The sequence below is a fragment of the Poeciliopsis prolifica genome, unplaced genomic scaffold, assembly GCF_027474105.1.
Source record: "Poeciliopsis prolifica strain line A6 unplaced genomic scaffold, Auburn_PproV2 SCAFFOLD002, whole genome shotgun sequence".
In the NCBI taxonomy this organism is placed as follows: Eukaryota; Metazoa; Chordata; class Actinopteri; order Cyprinodontiformes; family Poeciliidae; genus Poeciliopsis; species Poeciliopsis prolifica.
Window position 1 is genome coordinate 9,621,064 of NW_026562377.1, and position 20,503 is coordinate 9,641,566.

The 20,503-nt window shown below is 37.5% G+C and overlaps 1 protein-coding gene across 1 annotated transcript; it reads left to right on the forward strand.

Annotated features, from left to right (window-relative positions):
* Positions 1-16,002: 16,002 nt before the first annotated feature.
* Positions 16,003-20,101, forward strand: atpaf1 (ATP synthase mitochondrial F1 complex assembly factor 1). The gene is made up of 9 exons (XM_055055738.1): positions 16,003-16,217; positions 17,411-17,519; positions 17,610-17,672; positions 17,881-17,943; positions 18,361-18,411; positions 18,513-18,560; positions 18,735-18,830; positions 19,482-19,589; positions 19,661-20,101. The coding sequence occupies exons 1-9, from the start codon at positions 16,003-16,005 to the stop codon at positions 19,841-19,843; spliced, it is 936 nt and encodes a 311-aa protein (XP_054911713.1). The 3' UTR covers positions 19,844-20,101.
* Positions 20,102-20,503: the final 402 nt, after the last annotated feature.

Sequence of the window (20,503 nt, forward strand, 5' to 3'; positions counted from 1 at the left end):
CGCACCCACTTCAATGCATGAAGCCTATTTACTGCTCATTCATATTTATCTGCAGTACTGGTGTGTGTTCTGGCCCACAGCTGTTCCTGAGCAGGTAGCCGTGCACTTGCAAGTTTTGGATGTGAAGCGGCCCTCTGGTGCAGCACGTGAAGTTCACACACTTCAGGTGTTTGCAAACAGTCTGACTAATCCTGATAGTTTCTGTATGAAGTCATGTTTTCTGTGAAAAGCACAGTGAGAAGCTATAACAGCTCTCAGTGTCAGGCTAATTCGCAAAGATCACACACACACAACCAGACACACACTCAGCACCTATCAATGAGGATACTGAGTCATCGATTAAGTAGAGTCACGATTATCTTAACCTTCGCCCTGAGGCTCCTCTACTTCCACAAACGAACAAGACGCTCCATCACAGTGAGAATAATGGTGTGTTACATCTGTTAGTCACTGACAGTAAACATTTACTTCACACAAAAATCATCTATGGGAATCTCATATTGGTCATATTGATTTCATTTAATTGCATATTGCTTTCTAAAGATTTTATTCTCCATCCTGTTTCTGTTGACTGTAGTTTGGATTCCCATCTGGGCCAGATGGCTCCTGCGAAATATGCATGACAAGCCAGCAGTGACCTCTGACTGGGAGGTCACACACAGAAAACTATTAGAACAATTTTGCCACATTTACAGTGAACAATGGGTTAAATAAAATGGCCTAAACACTCACTTATCTAACTCAGTTTGACATTCGAATTAACAAGCTCTGCTTAATTTATTAATTTGCAATGTGCTTGGCAACAAGATCTCACATTTTTAAACAACTGTAAATAAATCTCTTATTGGATTTATTTATCAACCTCAAACTTTGCTGAATCACATTTCAATTGAATTCCAGGATTCAGATAGGAATCTATAAGCATCCCATTTCCTAAACTATATAAAAAGAAAATGTAACAAAATTTAAAGCCTTGAGGCAACAATAATTATGAACTCAAAACTCTAAGCTTTTGTAGAGCCAGTAAAAGTTGTAGGGACTTAAAGTTTTACGTTTTACCAACTTTGATTTCTGAATCTTTCTTACTCTCATTTAATCAGTGACTAAAACAATATTTCAGACTAACTATGAATGATAGATATTCCATCTTGAAAATAAGCTATAAACCCACTACAAAAAATGAGTGGATTTTAGATTGTATGGAAGGAAGATAAAACTAAAAGCAGCCACATTATGTTTGGAAGAACGCATAATGGACAACTTAGTTTGTCAAGTTGTGTTCTGATTGTAGATTTTTTTAAGACATTCTTTAAGTCGGCTTATTAAGCTTCATTATTGGAGAATCCCTGCATTTTTAAAACATCGAACATGTGCTTATAATGCTAGCTATTTGACTTTTTCTTGACTATGATTTAGAACCAAACTCAACTATGTGTGACACTCTGAATGTTTGACAGCTTGATTCTCTTTCCTGCTTCTCCTGTGTATTGCTTTTGACTTTTTAACGTCCCACCGTCTCTTCCTCTATCAGCATCACCCCCACCCACACACGTCTTTCTCCATCTCACTCCGCCTCTGACACCCTGATCAATTCCCCATCAAATCCTAATGCTGCGGTTTAACTCAAGTGTGGCATCTTAATTAGAACGATAACTGCACACTGTCAGGGTCATCGACTGCGCCGGACGCCAACCAATGCCTCTCATCGACAGGCTGCCAGCGCTCAGAGAGGCTCTGAAAGCGGGGGGCAGGCAGACGGAGGGTGGGGTGGACATAGAAAACTGGATGGCCAGAGTTGAGGATGAGATAAGTGGGGTACCAGTGACGGGAGAGAGCTACGTTTTACCAGAGAGGGAAGGAAATTAAGACATCTGAGGATTGCCCATTGTTTGGTCAAGTATTGCTCCAAATGGCCTCAGTTAACACTCAAGAGAATTGATAGCTGAAAGGTTTTTTGTGAATAGGATGGATTGAAAAAGCAGAAAATAAAAAAAGAGGTCAAGTCAAATGAAACAGAAGACTGTGACGGGAAGGACAGTTTTGACAACGGTTGCAAAAATATTTAGATGTATGATAAGCAGTAAAGAGAAAGATTTAAAATAAAGCCATTAAAGCAAAATTGAGCAAGTTTCAAATTCAATTTCCTCCTGAATTTTATAATATAATCTCAGATATATGTTTTTTGTTTTTTGCTTTTTATTGCATAATAACACATTAACTTGCATGTAATCCTATTGGATTATATGCAAATTAAGAAACTTGGTCAAATTTATATGATTCAGTGAGAAAAGAACCCCTAAAACAAAATCTTACAAGATGACATGAAATTAAATGACACACTTTCTAAGGCAACAGGGAATAACGTTATGTCCTTTGTGTTCTTTGTTGTGCAGGTGGAAAGTGGTTGTCTCATGTGTTGTCACAGAAGACAGACGAATAGGCATCGCAAACAGAGAGTTACCCACTTTCACCTGTAGACACACAGTTGTCAGCCACAGCACACTCTGTGCTAAAAGAAGCATTTTTCACACCAGGCAGGGAATTCCCTCCTGTTCATCTTGTCAAGTGGCCATTTGTCCTCTTTTTCCCCCCCCCCCTTTCCTCTGAGGAGAGATGAGGAGGAGAAGAGGCATGAGAACAAGAGATGAGAGACCGAGACAGCAGAAGCAAGTTTCCCTTTTTCTTGTGACAAATAAATAAATCAATAAATCATTGCAGGCCTTTGACGGTTGTGGTGAAGGGGGGCTGCCCGTTCTTCATAGACTATTTATGAAGCTGTCGTCGCCGTCCCCCTTTCTGCAAGTGTGTGTTGGACAGCCGCTTGCGTCGCGAATGAGAGCACTGTCTGAAATATTTAAATGTTTGCGTGCATTTCACACTGGACTTGTGGCCCCTCTCAAAGGATGCTGTGGGCTTTATGGGGGGATGGGCAGGAGGTGAGATGTGTTTGTCAACATGTTTGTTTATAACAAATCTGACCGCCAGTGGCCAGATGTAAATAAAGCAACCTTGATGCTCCTCATCTGTCACTCAAAGCTTCCTCAGTTGTTTTCTCTTTATAGAATTGATGTGCATCAAGGATTGCAACAATTTTTAGATTATGCAACTATTCAATAAGATCAACGTTTGTTTTTATTGGGTTTTTTTGTTAAACAAGTTGAGACACTACCTGATGACCAACAATCATTAGCCAAACACGTTCAGTGTCACTGATAAACTGATCCTGTGTCACCAACAGAATTGAACTATGCAGTGTTATGGTAATCAATAGGCAGACATTGACATCTCAATGGCTGTTTCATATTTGGGTTTACTGTATGTACTCTGCGCATATGGATGGTTAAGATTTTGTAGTGGAGTGTACCTATATCCATATACTTCTTGTGACAAAGTCCTTAATTTCCCACAATCTGAAAGGACACCAGCTAGTTGTGTACATAGCTCAGTTTCCTCTCTACCGGGGAAGCTGCCGCACACCTGTTGTTGGTGCAGCACACACAGGCAATCTGGCCGATGTGCCACCATGAAAGTTTCAAAAGTTTTCTATTCCACCTGGCAGGTGAGAAGAGTAAATCTGTGCCTCCAATTCAGGTCTGTCTACCTGGACTGGCTCCGAGATGCTAAACTACAGGCTTTTCATATCCACTCTGCATGACTTGAAATAAGTTTAACAGCATTTTCTGTTGTAAACAATCATTCATATTGTGGCCATAACAAGAACAAAATTCTCTTTACATGTGATTCATCTGTAGAGATTTCCTTGAAGACTTCATGACTTCTTTGAAACTGGAAGAGAAGACACACCACTTAGATTCCTGCAAAGGATGTTTATTTCTGTCAATTCAATAGAATGTTGAGTCATGATCTATATCTTATGATAGGCAAAGGACAGAATGTGGATGCACCGATCAATTTGGGGAATTGCTTTTCTATTCTACTAAACTATTTATTTACCATAACACCCTCGAGTAACAGCTTTATTACTCCAGTCAAATCCACAATTCATTCCTCCTTATCTATTCTTTTGTCTTCCCCAAATGAGCAAAATGCTTGAATTGCCCTCCCTTGATTCACTCAACCCAAACCCAGAGGGAGCTCTCAACGTTTTTCAAAATGAGATTAATGAGAAAATATGGAATAACAGCAGCTTGTCTGGTATCTTTCAGAGCTCCGCTGGGTACGTCTGTGTCTGAGTGGACCTTCACTGGGCATTAGTTTTTTTACTGAATTAGAGCTTAGATCCAAATGGAGCTCTGCCAAAGAGTACCACTTCTCCATCCTGCAGTAATCCAGCGTTTACAGGAAGATTATCCAGATTATTACACCTGCTCTGGGTCAACAGACCCTGAACTCAAATTACTAAAAAAAAAAAGGTCTGATTGAAAACATTGCTAATTTTTACTTTAGGATAATCCCCAAATGAGTATTAGTGCCTTGTAAAATCTCTGTGGGAGGGCTAAAGCTGAAGTCTCTTAGACATGCACTGAAACACTTACCTAATAATTAGTTTTCTTTGGTCTCTATTCTTTGTGATCATATCTTTCAAATTCCCTCCCAGAACTTTTATACATTTGAATCAAATGTAAATGCTGTGTGTGGTGAATACGTTTATCTTTAACTCAGTAATTCTCTTTCCAGGGATACATTTTTTAGATTTATACTGTTCCCATTGAACTCATTCTGTCTATGGTTCCTTTTTGCCACATAAATTTGTGTCTTCAAGCCATGACCAATAAAGTGGATCTAATAAATCTCGTCTAAGCTTAAGGTCTTGTTGCTCATTTAGTCAAAGCAGAAGCGCTCTTTCTGGGTCGGAGGTGGAGGAGACTTGTCTGATCTGCAGGAATTGTTTTAATCAGGACTGATAGTAGAATGAAGCAGAAGATGGTTGGACCTTGATGGTTCTACCTCAGAGACTGGGATTACAGAGGCAACTTCAGCCAAAATTGTTAAATTAGGAAACATTTCTCCAATTGAAATAATCAGCAGTCAGAAAGACTCTATGAACAAGATTTATCCATTTAGTTACTTGTACTATGTGTGTATTATGTGAGTAAAGTTGAAAATGTATGCACCACGTGGCCTCCAGAACTATTACCAGTTCAAGTTGTTTTTTTTTAATCTGGTCAAATAAAGATTATTATTATTATTATTATTATTATTATTATTATTATTATTATTATTATTATTATTATTATTATTATTATTATTATTATTATTATTATTATTACCCTGCCACTGAGAGAGAGTCAGTGGAAACAAAGCTTGTGTGTCAGTCACAAATGTTTGGGAGGAAATAGGGAGTAAATCTCCATTAAAGTCAACAAGTACAGTACATCATGAGAGTGATGATCTCACAGTCTGTGCTACTGTGTCAGACATGTAACTGTGCTGTAGCATCATTTTACCACAGTTGTCTATCTTCGTGCACCACAGAAATGTTTGTATGCAAATGTGTGGCGACGATATTAGAAATCAGCTCAGATTTTTTCTTTTCTTTGAGAGTTTTACAGCTGACAATAATCTGTGGAATGAAACACAGAGGCTAGTTTTGTAGGCTCTCAAAAAGTTCCCTTCAAATTAACTTTTCAAAAGCTGCTACATTTTTAGCCCCCTTGGAAAATTTTATTTTCCATTTTCCCCACACGTTTTAAGCACACTCAAATAAACCCACATCCAACGCTTACCTGTCAATGACTACGTGAAAATAAACTGAACTGAAGCTTTAAAAGGTTCTCCGAAAACTCGGTGGTAAACTTTTGACATCAGTGACACTCCCCGTTCTCACATGGATATCTTGGTTGCCCTCCTTCATGGTGAGTGTGTGTACCTGTGCAGCATAACACTATGAGAGTGATCCAGAGAGCAAACACTAGATTAAGCACTGTGAGCGCTGGCGGCGACGCTGAGATTTAAACTCATTCTGTCTACGGCTGCTTCAGATAACGAGCTGATTCAGCATGCACCATGAACACACACACACACAGCGTTAAAGTGAGCACGCATCTGACATCCAGAGAGGAACGGGAGAGAAGCACGAGCTGATATAATGAGCTAAGGTCCTTTTAGAGACACAACTGTCACTTTATCATCTCTTGTCTTCTTTTCGTTCTGCACGTCTTTTTCCTTGACATTCTTGTTTCATGGAGTTTCCTTTCTCAACAGGAGCAGTTCAGAACATTTGGTTTAAGAGTCTGAAAAGGTCAAAAGTTAAGTTAAGATGTCAAAGTTTATTAAATATCCAGACTTGTTTGCCCCAATCTGAAGATCTCATTAACTTCTGGTGACCCAATGCAGCAGTAGCAGACTCATCGAGATCCTAAGAACAAAGCACATACCTTTGATGGTAACAATGTGCCCCTTCTGGTCAGGAAAGACACGTGGCTTGAGAAAGGGGGAAGAAGCGATCTACATTAAACATAACAAAATAACATGAAGCAGTGAAGGTGGGTTGAGGTTCAAACATTCATATCCAAAGACATGAAGAAAGCAGCTTGTATCTTGGCTTTATTAAGCAGCATTTTACAAGTGATGCTGACCCAAACAATGGACGGGTAGTTAGGCTGAGTCTTTGACTTCTCCGACTTTCATGGCTCTATTCATCTGATTGTTGGAACAGTAATTTATAAGCTGAGTTCATAGTCACTCCACACCAAAGAAATGCCCAATATGAAGAAATGCAGAGACTAGAAAACACATTTGCCTTTGTCTATGAAAAAATGCAACGTGCAGAAAAGAAATTGTGAGCAGGAAAAGGAGGTATGGCAAGCCCAATGGAGATATAATAGAGTTTTTTTTATTTTTTATGTGTGATCAAATGACACTAAATGAATACAGGGAGGTACTTATATAGCACAACCTGGCATTTAGACGGTTGTTTTATTTAGATTTTATAATATAGCGTTATTTACTTCTGTGTTCTATTTTTTTTGTCATTTTTGATTGACCTCCTTAACACATTTTTAATTTCAATGTGAAGTCTGTGGCAGATGAATCCTGACTTTCTACAGCAGCAATTATGCTTATTTTACACATTTTGTCAAAATCAATACTGGCAAGTCTAAGACAATTTGTTGATTAAGCTATTGTTAAATATTTTATTTGTTAGGCACGTGTGTAAAAGGAAGATTAAATTGTCCATCAGTACCACCCTGAGTCTAAAGCGTTGACATGGACAGACAGAATGAATTAGGACAGCATCACTCTTGGAAAAAGTGGCTTTAAAACGACTTGATTTGCTAATTACAAATTTTATCCAGTGAGGAACAACACGCTATAAATCCATCTTAGATAAATAGGAAATGTAAAATTGGTTCATCAAATCATTTGTACAAATACTTTATTAACCTATTTCATGTTTAGCAGCATCAGTGAACAAATGAAAGACATGATTTTGAAGCCTTCATTTGGTAGCTCTGATGGCTTCCACTTTCTTTTTTTTGTATCAAATTTGATCAAAATTTTTATTTTATTTACCATTCAACAAAAATAATGAGTAACTGTCAACCAAGAAAAAACAAAAATTTATCACAAGGGTCATGCAGACAGAACTGCTTTTCGTATGCAAAAATAAATGTTTTAAAATTTTACATTAACCATTTACTCTTGATAATTTTAGAATGTTTTGTCACTATTAGATGAGAGCAGATTCAATTATATTTTAGAAAAATCATCGTACAACATTTCTTGTTTGCCTTTTTCATATTAGCACTGCAAAACGTTGGCTCTGCTTCTTCTTCCTCTACAGACGTTGGCCTCTTTGTTAGCTTCGGATCACTTTCAGAGTCCCGCTGTCACTGCTAACAGCAGCATGACCCGGATGACCCTGTCTTATATCCTCTACCTTATCTATCCCAACTCAGCAGCCTGCACCCAGGCCCTGCCACGTACCCTGCTGGTACCACTCCCCAAGAGGAGCAGAAGGTGGAGGAGGTGATGCAGAGCTTCAGGCCTGTCGCTGCTCATTTCAGGTTAGCTCTTGTGCATTAGCACCAACAGAAGTGACAGCTGTCAGCGTCACCGAGCTCGCTCCGGATGCTACCCCCACCTCCCACCAACCCATCCGTCCTGAGAGCGTGGCCAGGCTGAAGAAGAAGAGACAGAAGCGTGTTAAACAAGGAGGGAAAACAGAAATCTGTACTTAAAGGAGAGAGAGGTGAGTAAGGAAAACATTCTAAGGAAAGGAAAGAGAAAAGAAGCAATAACAGTCATACAATTTAGACATGATTTCTTTAAAAAGAGGGAGAAAAGACTGAACCATCAAAAAACAAAACAGGTTAGGATAACTTACAGAATGGAAGACAGAGAAGGAAAATTAATAAGATAAAAAGAGAAATTACCTTTATTTGTCTCTGAGAAGGGTAACTCAGTGAATTTCCAGAAACATGAACCCACATGCTGAATAACAGTCACTAAAAGTTAATTGAAAGACTAAAAACTATATGCAAGTATTTGATCAGTAGAGAAAAAATATCCTAACTTATGCATCTGAAGTAAATGTGACAGTTTTTTTTGGGGGGGGGGTTGTTTGTTTGTTTTGTACAGAATGTTTCATTGGTCCATTATGAAGTTAGCCCAAATAAAATCTGAGCCTTAGCTGACTTGTGACCTGTGCAGACCACTTTCATCTGTTTTGACTTTTGTTTAAATTATTAACCACAAAGTAGATCATTTGAAAGCATTGTTCTCTGTCTTACCTGATGATGTTGAGATGGAAGGAAACATAGCACTCTGCACACTGGTCAAAAAAAAAAGTCATTATCCAGAGTGAAAAATGTCCTGCACCAGCATGAGCTGAATGGCCACTCAGAGAGGGAGAAGCCATTAAATTAAAAGCAAGATAAAAAGTTGTTTGTTTTGTTTTTTTATCAGTTGAGGCAAGAGCTATTGGTCAAACGTGGTGTGATGTTTGATATATTTATCAGAAACAGATAACTGTCTGTTTCTGATATGTACACACACTATAAACAATTATGTAAAACAAAGAAAAGAGAAGCCAGTAATGGGACAGGAGGAGGAAAGGGAGGAACAAGGAGAAGAAAAAAGGCCAAATATTGTGTCATGAAATGATTAAACAGTGATGCAAATGACAACCGTTTTTATTATAAATTATCCTTTCCCAGCCATTAAATCATATGTAAACGTACATTAAAGCTGCTTAAAAGCCTCGCATCCCAACCTACACCCTGCTGTTGGCCTCTCTGTGGCCCCGGAGCTCCTGCGGGTCCGTGTGCGAGCAGTGCCGCCTGCTGGCCAGGGGCGGAGCCGCAGCCTGCCGCAGTCAGCGCTCTGAGTTCCGCGGAGCTTCACATCCACTCTGACAACAGCAGCTGTGGAGCTGCGGACACGGGACAATTATTCTGACTAGCACGAGAAATCAACGGCGTTTACTTGATGTAAGTATGCTTATTTTTCTTTTTAGCTTGTCATTGTGTTTTTTTAATATATGCTTCTCTAGGAAGATCAAATAATAATAATAATAATAATAAAAAACAGATTTACATTTTAATGATTACTCTACTTACATTATTCAGAGATTTCGGGTCACGAAAAAGATGTTAATGAAAAACTATGATTGTACAGAATAAGTCTTTGGTTGTTTATTTATTCTTCACATGAACAAAGATGGAAGGAAAACTCTGTAAACTGGTAAAAAAAAAAAAAAGTATAATTCTCCAAAATGAAATGCTTCAGTTTAATATATAGCATTTCTGAATCCTCTTCTCCTCTTATGTGTTTAATCTTTACCTTATAAAATAACAGATATTAAATAAAGGGCCACGTGATTTTTATATATATATATATATATATATATATATATATATATATATATATATATATATATATATATATATATATATATATATATATATATATATATATATATATATATATATATATATGATTTATAGCATTTGTTTTATTACAATTTCCTTAATCTTTCCACTACGTTTTTTTGGAATATGTAAATTGTTATTTTAAATTTTTTTTTTTAAATATATAAGTAATATAAATAAAAATCTTGCTGGTGAAAGGGTCCAGGGAGTTTTATCTGGGATTCAACATGAAAATTAAGCATTGAAGTTTCAATCCAGCAACACTACCTCTGTCCTGTTTTTGTTGTTGACTTCATGTACCTTATGTTAAAGTAGCGCTCAGCGTCTTGTTTTCACAATGTTTGCTGCAGGGGTCAGAGGTCCCTGTAATGATTGCATGAAGACCATGGATTCCTGAGGTGCAGGCAGAACATGCACACACTGCTTTCATTGACTCCTAGCACAGAAAAAGAGTGAAGACCACCACAAGAAGCTTTAATAAATGTACACATGAATAAATAAAACACACACACACGTAGAACTATCAGCACCGCGGCAGAGCGGCTGTCTTGATTCCTAGACAGACACACTCATACACTATTAATGGGATCCCTCTCTAAAACCATGGGATTCCTTTGCCAAGTGCGACCCTTTTCTTCAGTGTGTGTGAGTGTGAGTGGGTTTGTGGGTGTGGGTGTTTGCCGGAGGAGTGGACAAGGGGGTGGCATCCACTGGCCCAGGGGTGCGATTTTAGTTTGCCGAAGGGAGGGGAACTGAGTGGTCCCAAGACCCCAGAAAACCCCAAGGCTTGAAATCAACCCTCACTGCGCTCATACACTCAAAACATCTCAGATCTCCCACTGACATGCAGAAGGGTCCTTTATTTTATTTTCTTTTTTTCTTTTTTTTTATCCAGAAGTGGAGTGATCCAGTTCGCGGCTCTGGAGTTCACTTCCTGGTTCTTACAATAAATGAAAACCATCTTCTATCTGCATGGAAATTGTTTAGATGTTGTTGGAAAGATTCAGCAAAAGTAGATGCACAGACTCTTTCAAATAGCAGTTTGATAAAAAAATATATATTTTACATTAATGATAAATATTATTATTGTAAAAATAATAATTATTATTATTACTATTATTCATCTTGGTCTTATTGCTCCTCAGAGGAGGCGCATCAGAGAGATTGTAATGAAAAAGAACAACATTAAGTTTCCTTTTAACTTGAGATGCAGTGATCAGATTGTCAGATCAGAAATAATTACATTTTTCTCAACTTTGATTGCTGCATCGGATGATCAGGTTTCTTATATTTTGTTATTAAATCCATCAAAACTAAGGAATTCCATCATTTTCAGTCCATAAATTCATGAACCAACTGCATGAATTTTGATGTCCTACTCACGGACTTTAAGCATTTGTTTTTATTCAGAATGCCAATTCTTTATAGAACAGAATGAAAATATCAGAACTGGTCAAATTCTGAACTGGATAGTCAGAACTCAATGGAAACCAGATAGGAGAAGACTGATCTGCATCGTACATTTGAACGCACAAATTTCTGGATTTTGTCACTCGAAGCATTTTTATGCATCACATTCGGAGCTACTTGCTTTGCTTTGTCTGCACACAGCATCCACAACTAGCTGGTTAAAAACAGATTAAATCATTCATGTGCACCTTGTGGTTTTTATTGTTAGTCAAAAGTTTTGAAAGAAAACTATTTTATGTCATTTGACAAATAGCTCAATGAAATAAAAGACTTCATTGAAAATTATTTGTGTTTTGCATAATCAAACTGAGAATTTTCTGGATTTTTTTTTCTTTACAAACCTGGCAAATCTTTTTTTTTCCTTACATGTAGCAAATGGTTAACGTCTATGGTTTTTACCAGTTTTACTTCTGGTTGATTCTAAAGCTTTTTACAAGCCTACATTTGACCTGTTACCAGCTTCCACAGCATAATTTCATAGGGGAGGGAAATTAGTTACATATGTTTGAAACAATTATTTGTTTGGAGCTAACAAGCAAATCATTATTTGCACAAACATCTGCTCAATCCTCATTTGAAGTAATCCTGTTAAACCATATCATCCAAATACATTGGCCATTCCTCTCCAGCTGTTGATATTCTTTAGCATTTCTTTTTACTGAATTCCACTCACTGCTTTTTTTTTCTTTCAATAGCAAGCAAATATAATTTGAAGCATATAGAATATAGACTGAGTGAATGCTTTAAATGGTAAAGAAATCTTAGCACACAAATTAAACCAGCTTTATACAGCAAATAACTTACAACAATCAAAAGTGGATCAGTGAGAAAATAAGTAGAAAGGTGAGAATTGAATGGACCAGAGAAAGGAAAAAAAATTGAATTTTGTAAGGTAACATATGTAGTACACCTAAGTGTCCACTGTATGCAATCAGTTTTCACTTGATTTCAGGTCCTGGCACTTTTAAAATGAATTGCCATTTTCCAAACATAAATGCTTCTTTATTTATCAAGTCTGACTATTGGCTTAAACAAGAGCACAAATTTTATTCTACAGACGAGTCCCCCAAATGCAACCAAATATATCCATTGATTACATTTTGGAAGACTTTATTGAAGAAATATTGTGCCTTCTAATTTTCTAATATTGATTTTGTTTGGTGTTGTGATCACCAAATGTTCTTGGTCAAATATGAAATAAAAATAAAGTAGTGTTTCAGATTCTGAAAGTCACTGTCTCTTAAGCTTACTTTCTGTATATATTTGGAGAGAACTGTAAGTCATTTAACATTTTGCAAAATGTAACAAAATGTAAGGAACTAAAACTTTGTTCAACCAGGATGTGTTAAATATAAAAATGCTACTTCACCATATCCGTGTGCTCAATGAATTCACTCAAGAGGTGAGAGAGTTTAGTTTAAAAACAGCAGTCAAGTTCATTTGAAATCAAAAGATTTCTGTAAATTAATCCATCTTTAAGGGTTTAATAGTTTGATCTGTGAGTGTTGCTGTTTCTGTGCAGGTTCTAAACACTGTATTGTTCTGAAACTACAAAGTGTGTGATTTGGTGAAATCCTTCAGCAGACTGAATAAAAAATGAAAGCATGAAGCAGCTGTTCCATATTTATTACACAAAAGGCACTTAGAGGCTGAAGGCTGCGGAGGAAAATCTGTATTTCGGCTGCCGTGTTACACATCTGAGAACGCAGCTGCACTGTACCAGATGTTTGTGGTTTTTGTTTTTGCTTTATTTATTTATTCATTTATTTATTTGTTCTCTGCAGAACGGGATTTACCTCTGAATTATGGAACAGTCCCCTTTCTCTCCTTAAGTAAAAAATAACATCTGTCCGGCAAATGGAGAGCTTAGTGTTTCTCTATAATTAATGGTAAAAGCCTCCAGAGCTGCGCATGAAATATACATCCTCCACACAGCAGCCCACCACCATAACAAAGAGAGCAAGAGAACACAGAGGAAGAGGAGGAGGGACAGTGGGTCAGTGAGAAGAGAGATTTAAAGAAGAGCTTAGAGTCTGAGAGCACAGAAGATAAATATGTATTTGAATGAAAAAAAGTGCAAATCTTCTACCGAAAAATCTTTCAAGACAACCTGAAAAAATGACAAATATTACAACCACACCTTTGCTTTTGGATCGACACTTTATTTTGTTGTGGGAACAAGATGCTAATGGAGTTCACTGCATAATTATTAGCAAACAAGAAGTGTGAAAACCTCTTAAATAAATACATGTTGTTGCAGTTCTGTCAATTTACATTGAAAAAGAATAACTTTTTAAAAATTGTTAATCTGAACAAGTTTATTAGTTGGGAGAAATTCTTTAATAAAATTTACATTTTTCTCTACAAAATCTTTCATACCATTTTTTTCTAAAGAAAATTATTTGACCAAAGATTTTATATTTACACTCCATAATTTATTTATACCTATTTTGTTCAAGTCCTGGATTTTTTCTTTTGTAATCCATGCTGTTTAAATATAATTTGGCTTGTGTCTTTTAGTTCATCATTGAAATGGAAAAGACAAGAGAACATGCCTTTGAAGAAAATCAGCCGTGTGTTCATCTTTCTAAATAAAGAAAGGTTACCATAAAATACAACCTGGCCCATATCCATACTCATAGCACGATCAAGATAAGGGAGCTGGACAAGGTCCTGAGTTTCTCTTGAGAAAACACAAGAGGATGACAGAAATCTCATAAGGTCATTTTAGAGAGTATGGTATGCTTCTATGACCAAGTCTCCAAAACATCCACTAGTTTCCTTTGACATTCTTCCCAAATGAATGAAAGGTTTGTCATACAAAAGTTTCTTCTGTCTTATTGCTACATGTAAACATGGGGCATTTGACAAACTGTACCGAGACTTTATTTGGAAATCTGTGCTGTGGTAAAGATGACAGTTAGATTGAGCCTTTCAGCAACAACAACTTCAAGAAGGTCAGGTATCAAACAAAGGAGATATATTTAGAAAATGGATTTCCTACTTTGTATGAAGGACGATCTGTGATGCTGTGGGACCTTTTCAGCCCCAAACCTCCTGCTAACTTCTAGCTGCTTTCTGCCTAAGCATCCACATGGATAAAAGTGTGTTATGTTTCAGTGTGCAGTATTATTTTTGCATTATTTGTACAACCAGAAGGTGATCTGACAAACTTTACAGTTAATATGTGTAAATATTCTGATGTTCTTATTCTGTCAACATAAATTAGGCCATAAAAAGGATTTTGGAACTTTAAATTTGAGTTTCTTTTTTGAGAAACAGTCATTTCATATTTTTCATTGCCTTCTACAAATGATATATGATCACTTTGTTGTCACAAAGAGTTGCTGGTTTTTACAAGTTTGGACTTTGTGTAAATGTTTGTATTCAAAAAGATTTTTTCATCCAGAAAAGTGACCCAGAGCTGCAGCAGGTTCTGAAGAAGGCAGGTGCAGCATTTTCATCTTTAAAAGCTCAAGCTCTATTAAAATTGATTGTCTCACTTCAAATTGACTTACCTCTCAGGAAGTATGAGAAATGCTTCTGTCTACGTAAGGACTGAGACTTGAAAAAAACTTTTTAATAACTTTGACAGTACAGAACAAAGATCACTGAGGCATGTTGCCTGATCATAAAACCCACCCTTCTTTTTTCACATTTCCCTGCTGCACAGTGAATGATGTCATTTATCAAAAGGCATATTTATCTGCAAAATTATTTATTATAAAATTCCATGAGCGACAGCTGTTTATGACCAAACTGATATGTATTATGTACAATCAAACGGTACAGTCAACCACGTGGTGCGGTGATGAACGACTGAGACACAATGTAAACACATAAACACAAACATTTTTGTTGTCATATGCTGGGCTCCAGAAGCACTGAACTGTTCCAGCTGCTCTGTTTATTGATCAGAAGAAACTGAAGAAATTATTGCGGAGCGTAAACACTGAAGCACTCAAACCATCATGAGGGAAATGCACAGCGTCTGTGAACATTTGCACAAACACACAGAGAGAGATGAGTGTGTGTTTACATGCTGTGAGGACAGAACACAGGCTGCAACAGATTATTGCTGAGCTTTGTGATCGACAGAGATGAGGGCTTTAACTAAAGACAGAAATGGGAGCTGAGGATTGAAGCAGGGGCAAAACATAGTCTGTACTGACCTCTACAGGGTGACAGGTGTCTCAGCAATCACATGCAATCTGCAAGTCCTTACTATTACAAAAACTTACATTAGGACATGACATTTCATTTGATATTTCCATTAAGGAGTTCTTACAACTTTACAGTGTTTATTCATAAGGTTTTGAAAATAGAACATGTTTGATATAGGTGGTTGTAGGGTGTGATTTTATTTGTAATGTCCTAAAAAAAACTGACAGTTTTAAGGTCAAAGTTTGAAGGCCTTTATGTTTTCAGACAGACAAACAGGCAAACAGACAGACAGAAAGACAGACAGAGAGATAGATACTACTATCTGTCTGTAGTATCTACAGACAGAGAGTCTGTAGATACTATCTGTAGTACAGATACTACTACAAATACTAGTAGTAGTATACTACAGATACTTCTAGTATCTGTAGTATCTCTCTTTTGAAAAAAAAAAAGAGAGAGAAAAAAACCCCAAACTTCTGGAAAGGCGGAACCAAAAACATGCGCCGCCACATATGTGGTCGGACTATTATAGATGTGGGACGGCAGCGATGGGAAGATGTCGGCGGCGTTGATTCAAATGTCATGTCTCTATCGGGGCATGTTGGCCGTCAGAGCCACCGGCACCAGGACGCTGATCCCCGGGCTGGTCCCACAACAGTTTCGGGCCTTCTCTGTGCGAAAGGATCCGGAGCTGGAGGAGAATCCGTTCTACAGCAAGTACCAGGACAAGATCCAGAAGCTGCGCAGGTCAGCCAGCGGACGGAGCTAGCTGCGTCCGGAACCCCGTTATGTAGTCGGCTATTTTAAAGATCATTAGATACTACAGCACAGAGAGTAGTCAGTGGAGCCAAGGAAAGTGTGACTGAAACACTTAATGTCAAATAATCATTTCGGCCCATTAGTCCATGCTGTTATTTTAAGTCTGTAAATGGTTTTAAACCTTATTTCATAAAAAGTAGTCAGGCGTTACCGCAATGTTGTCCTACAGAAAAAGGCGTGAACATTTTAGACCAATTCAGCAGCAAGCTTGAACATTGTGCCGAATTTTAGCCCATGGTTAGGAAGAGTGGACATGACCAAAATAATCAACCTTTTACATGCTAACTATTGAAAATGTATGTTAACTGAGGGGGGGATGCATTTCCTGCGAAAATGCAGCGTGTATGCTATACATTGAATATTTTAGTGAAAATTTCAGAAGGATTTGAAATCAGTTGCACAAATAAAAGAAATAGGCAAAAGCAGCAGAATAAAGTAAAATTCTGGAAAGTGCAAATAGAAAAAATGTGGAAGAAAAATCAATACCAGTTATTTGAAAATGCTACAAAATGCATTAAACATATTCACTGTAGTAAGTCAAATGTAATCTAAATTGACTAAGCCACATATGTATGCAGGACTGTACTGCAGCCTGTGCCCATAGTAACACAGTAAAGCATTCAGATTTTTGTACAAAAAGCAAATGTCAACTTCCATACGAGTATAACAGTATTAATCTCCCACTGGAGACTCACTTTTCGGCTTGGCAGATTAAGCACAGGTCCATTAAAGATGCATTTTAAATTTAAAACAGCTAAATGCCTGTGAGAACTGCTGACCTTCAGCTTTAAGGTGCATCCCTTCTGATCAACCTGATATGGAAAAAGCTCCATTTCCACAGCAAGACATTTTCCCAATTTTTTAAAGTAAAATAATCTGCCAATGGAAGTTGTTTTTTTCCATCATTATTAAGAAATGATTGACTTAAGCTCCTCCACCTTGCTGAAAAGTTAGGTTTGCCTTATTTCAAGTGTCCCAAGATATTTTCACTAGAAACTAGACCAAAAATACTTGTTAAGATTTTGTGTTTTTGCAAAGCTTTGGCAGTAAAACATGAAAAGTATTAAACTGAAGAAGCTTGTTGTGGAGCAAATAGTGATCTGTCTTCTGTTTGCTTTCAGTGCGAAACCCCAGGAATATAAGGAGCGATTGGAGAAGCGGCATGAGGCCAAGAAGGATGTCCTGGGACACTCCAAGCAGGCAGAGTTCGTCCGGGTCATGGAGCAGGAGGTGATGTTTCTGCTTAGCTCCATGTTCAGGCATTGGTTATTTTTAATCAGAAAAAAGAAATAACTCCTTTTGTTCCTTCCTCTTTTTTAGTTTGAGAAAAGAGATAAGATGGCAGCTGGTGATGGAGCATCTGGAGCTTTTACAAAAAACAAGGTGAGGATCAGATCTTGAATGTGTTTAGCTTTTAGAGTCACTGTTTGAAAGGCTGAACAATAATTTAGTTACGTTTTTTGTTTTGTTTTACAAAAATACTGAACAACAATTAAATACTATTAATTAAACTTTTTATATATATAAAAGAGATAAATTAAAACCTTTCAGCAAGAGGAAGATGTGTAAAAATAATTTTGTGCTCCTTTAGACATTAGGCTCCATCCTTAATCTGGAGATGATCAAGGACAAGACTGGCGAGGAGATCTCACAGGTGAGCTTGGTCTATGAGCTTTCTGTTTAAAATAATAATAATAATTTAAAAAAAACACTTCCTGCTAAGCCATACTGCGTTTACTTGTAATCTTTTACTGTGGATGGGACAATTCAAAAGTAACATTCCACGATACCAAATGTCCAAGACAGACCAAGTTAATTTGACTGAATTTAACGTCAAGCTAGATTTGGTTTGTAAGATGAAACCACATAGGTCTAAGCAAAATCTATGTAGGTTCCACTGTGTTTTCTCATCCTGATCAAAATAAGCTAAACTAAAACAATATTTTTCTGTTCTTTTTGTCGCTGAGGTCAAACCTTCAGATTCACTTTCACTCTATAGCGCCCTCTGGGGGGGTTTATTTGAAAATAGCAAAATAGGTCTAGACTGAACTGTTATCTTCTACTCTTCCAGCTTTGGATGGAGTTTTATTCGACCAAAGACACGATCAGCGCCGCCATTCCAGTGAGTTCATTATTGATGAATCCTCAATGTAAATAGTTTACATCTCCACTTTAAAAAGGTGCAGACGATCATCTAATATACGTCTTCTGTCTTGTTTGCAGTCCCAGATGTATGAGGTGATTTTCAGCAGATCCAAATCCTGCCCCATGGTAAGATCCCTGTTTCAGAACGGGCACCAAATCAGGGTGTGTGTGTGTGTGTGTGTGTGTGTGTGAGAGAGACAGATTGTGGTCTGCAGAACCAAAATCATTTCAGATTTTTCATTGCTAACTGTTGTTCCATCATGGATTCCCTCCTCACCTCCGTCTGTGTGCTCTCTCCAGTTCCTTTACGCTCTGCCTCAGAAGGAGGGCTATGAGTTCTTTGTGGGTCAGTGGTCCAGACATGAGCTGCACTTCACCTCACTCATAAACATCCAGGTAAACCGATTCACATTTGATACCTCACACTTCCGAAAGACAGGAAGTGAGCTCATCTTTAGTTCAGGTTGCTTCTCAAATTTTCCTACACATGTTTTTGTTCTTTGAAAGACCTGGAAATATGAACTTTGGCAAAACAAATATAATCAGGTCATTTGAAAGGTTAGTTGTTTGACTTAAGGTAATATCAATTGAATAAAATGCAACAATTTCAGTGAATTTTTTAGGCATATTCTACACGGCCAGAATGATCCACACTTAATTTCTCATATCTGTAATTTTATTTATTTCCAAAAAACAAGCTGAGCATCTTCAAACAGAAGTCAAACTCCATATATTTTTGTATTTTCTGGTTCGTCATTATTTTAACATAAAATTGTCAGAATAGGTTTATTCAGGTCCTTTCTGATCTAAAATTAATTTCTGTTTAACAATCTTCAAACAAATCTAGGATTTCTGCAACGTCAGACATTGACGTCATGACTTCACCTATTTACCAGCCTAATATGTTGATTGTACTGCTGCACTTCTAAAAATATCAGAACTCATTTGTTATGTAGATATTTTATGCAATGGACATCTAAAATCAGCAAATCTGCATTAAAATATGTTTGCCAGCATTCAGTTTTTTTTTCTTGTGTTTGCACGCAGACGCTTGGCGAGAACGCTCCGAGTCAGCTGATCCTCTACCACTACCCAGAGCTGAAGGAGGAGAAGGGCGTCGTGCTCATGACTGCAGAGATGGATCCCAAGTTCATCGTAAGCCTGTCTTTAAATCTTGTGTTTTAAAATGTCTTTGGGGACATTTAAAGCATCTCTCTATTTCTCAGACTGTCCACCAGGCTCAGTGCTTGGCCAATCAGGTGCAGCTGTTCTACGGCACACAGAGGCAGGAGACGTACCGATTGGTGGAGATGTTTAACCACCAGCCTGAAGACTTTAAGCATATGTCGGTGATAGCAGAGCTGGAACAGAGCGGGCTGGGGTCGGCAGGGGCCCTGGGGGTCTCCTGAGATCAGAAGATGGCCAGAGACTATTTATCTGAAGCATCATGGCTCTTCTCTCCATGTGGATCCAAACTCGTGAATGGATATTGTGAGCAGAAAAGATGCAGGAACAGCATCTTATGAGCTGACATTTAGTGATTTAGGAAATAATTTGGTGGAATAAATGAAGTTTTCCCCAGACTGGATCCAAGAGACTTTGTAAGCACTGTAGCTAGGCTCAAAATTCTACATTTGATATTTAATAAAACAAAAAAAATCCCTTAACAGTTTGAGTGCTCTTCTCTTTGGTTATACAACAGTTAGACATGCGTGTATTGAGCTTCTACCTCGTTACTTTTCACAATAATTGCTATATTAATAACTAAAGTGTTATGTGGGGGGAGCTTTGTTTCAGCTGGACCTGGCCAGCTCATCGCCATAGATTCCAACTTGACTTCTATAGAGTATCAGAGGATATTTGAAGAAAATGTGGCCTGATCCAGAACTGGAAACTATTGCATGCCATGGACTCAAAACATACCAGGAAGTCCTCCAAGGACTGACTGAAAACAAAAAAATAAAAAACTCAGATTTTGAATTTATGGAGATTCTGATGGGTGACATGAAAAAAAAATACATTTTTTTAAACATTTCATAGCTGAGGGTGAGGAGTTGGGTACGGTGGCG

What these genes read in the sequence shown, in the direction of transcription:
- atpaf1 (XM_055055738.1), top strand. Translation starts at nt 16,003, where the DNA reads ATGTGGGACGGCAGCGATGGGAAGATGTCGGCGGCGTTGATTCAAATG. An exon ending in TCCGGGTCATGGAGCAGGAG is followed by an intron (nt 17,520 to 17,609) that starts GTGATGTTTCTG and finishes CCTCTTTTTTAG; the next exon opens with TTTGAGAAAAGAGATAAGAT. An exon ending in AGATGGATCCCAAGTTCATC is followed by an intron (nt 19,590 to 19,660) that starts GTAAGCCTGTCT and finishes TCTATTTCTCAG; the next exon opens with ACTGTCCACCAGGCTCAGTG.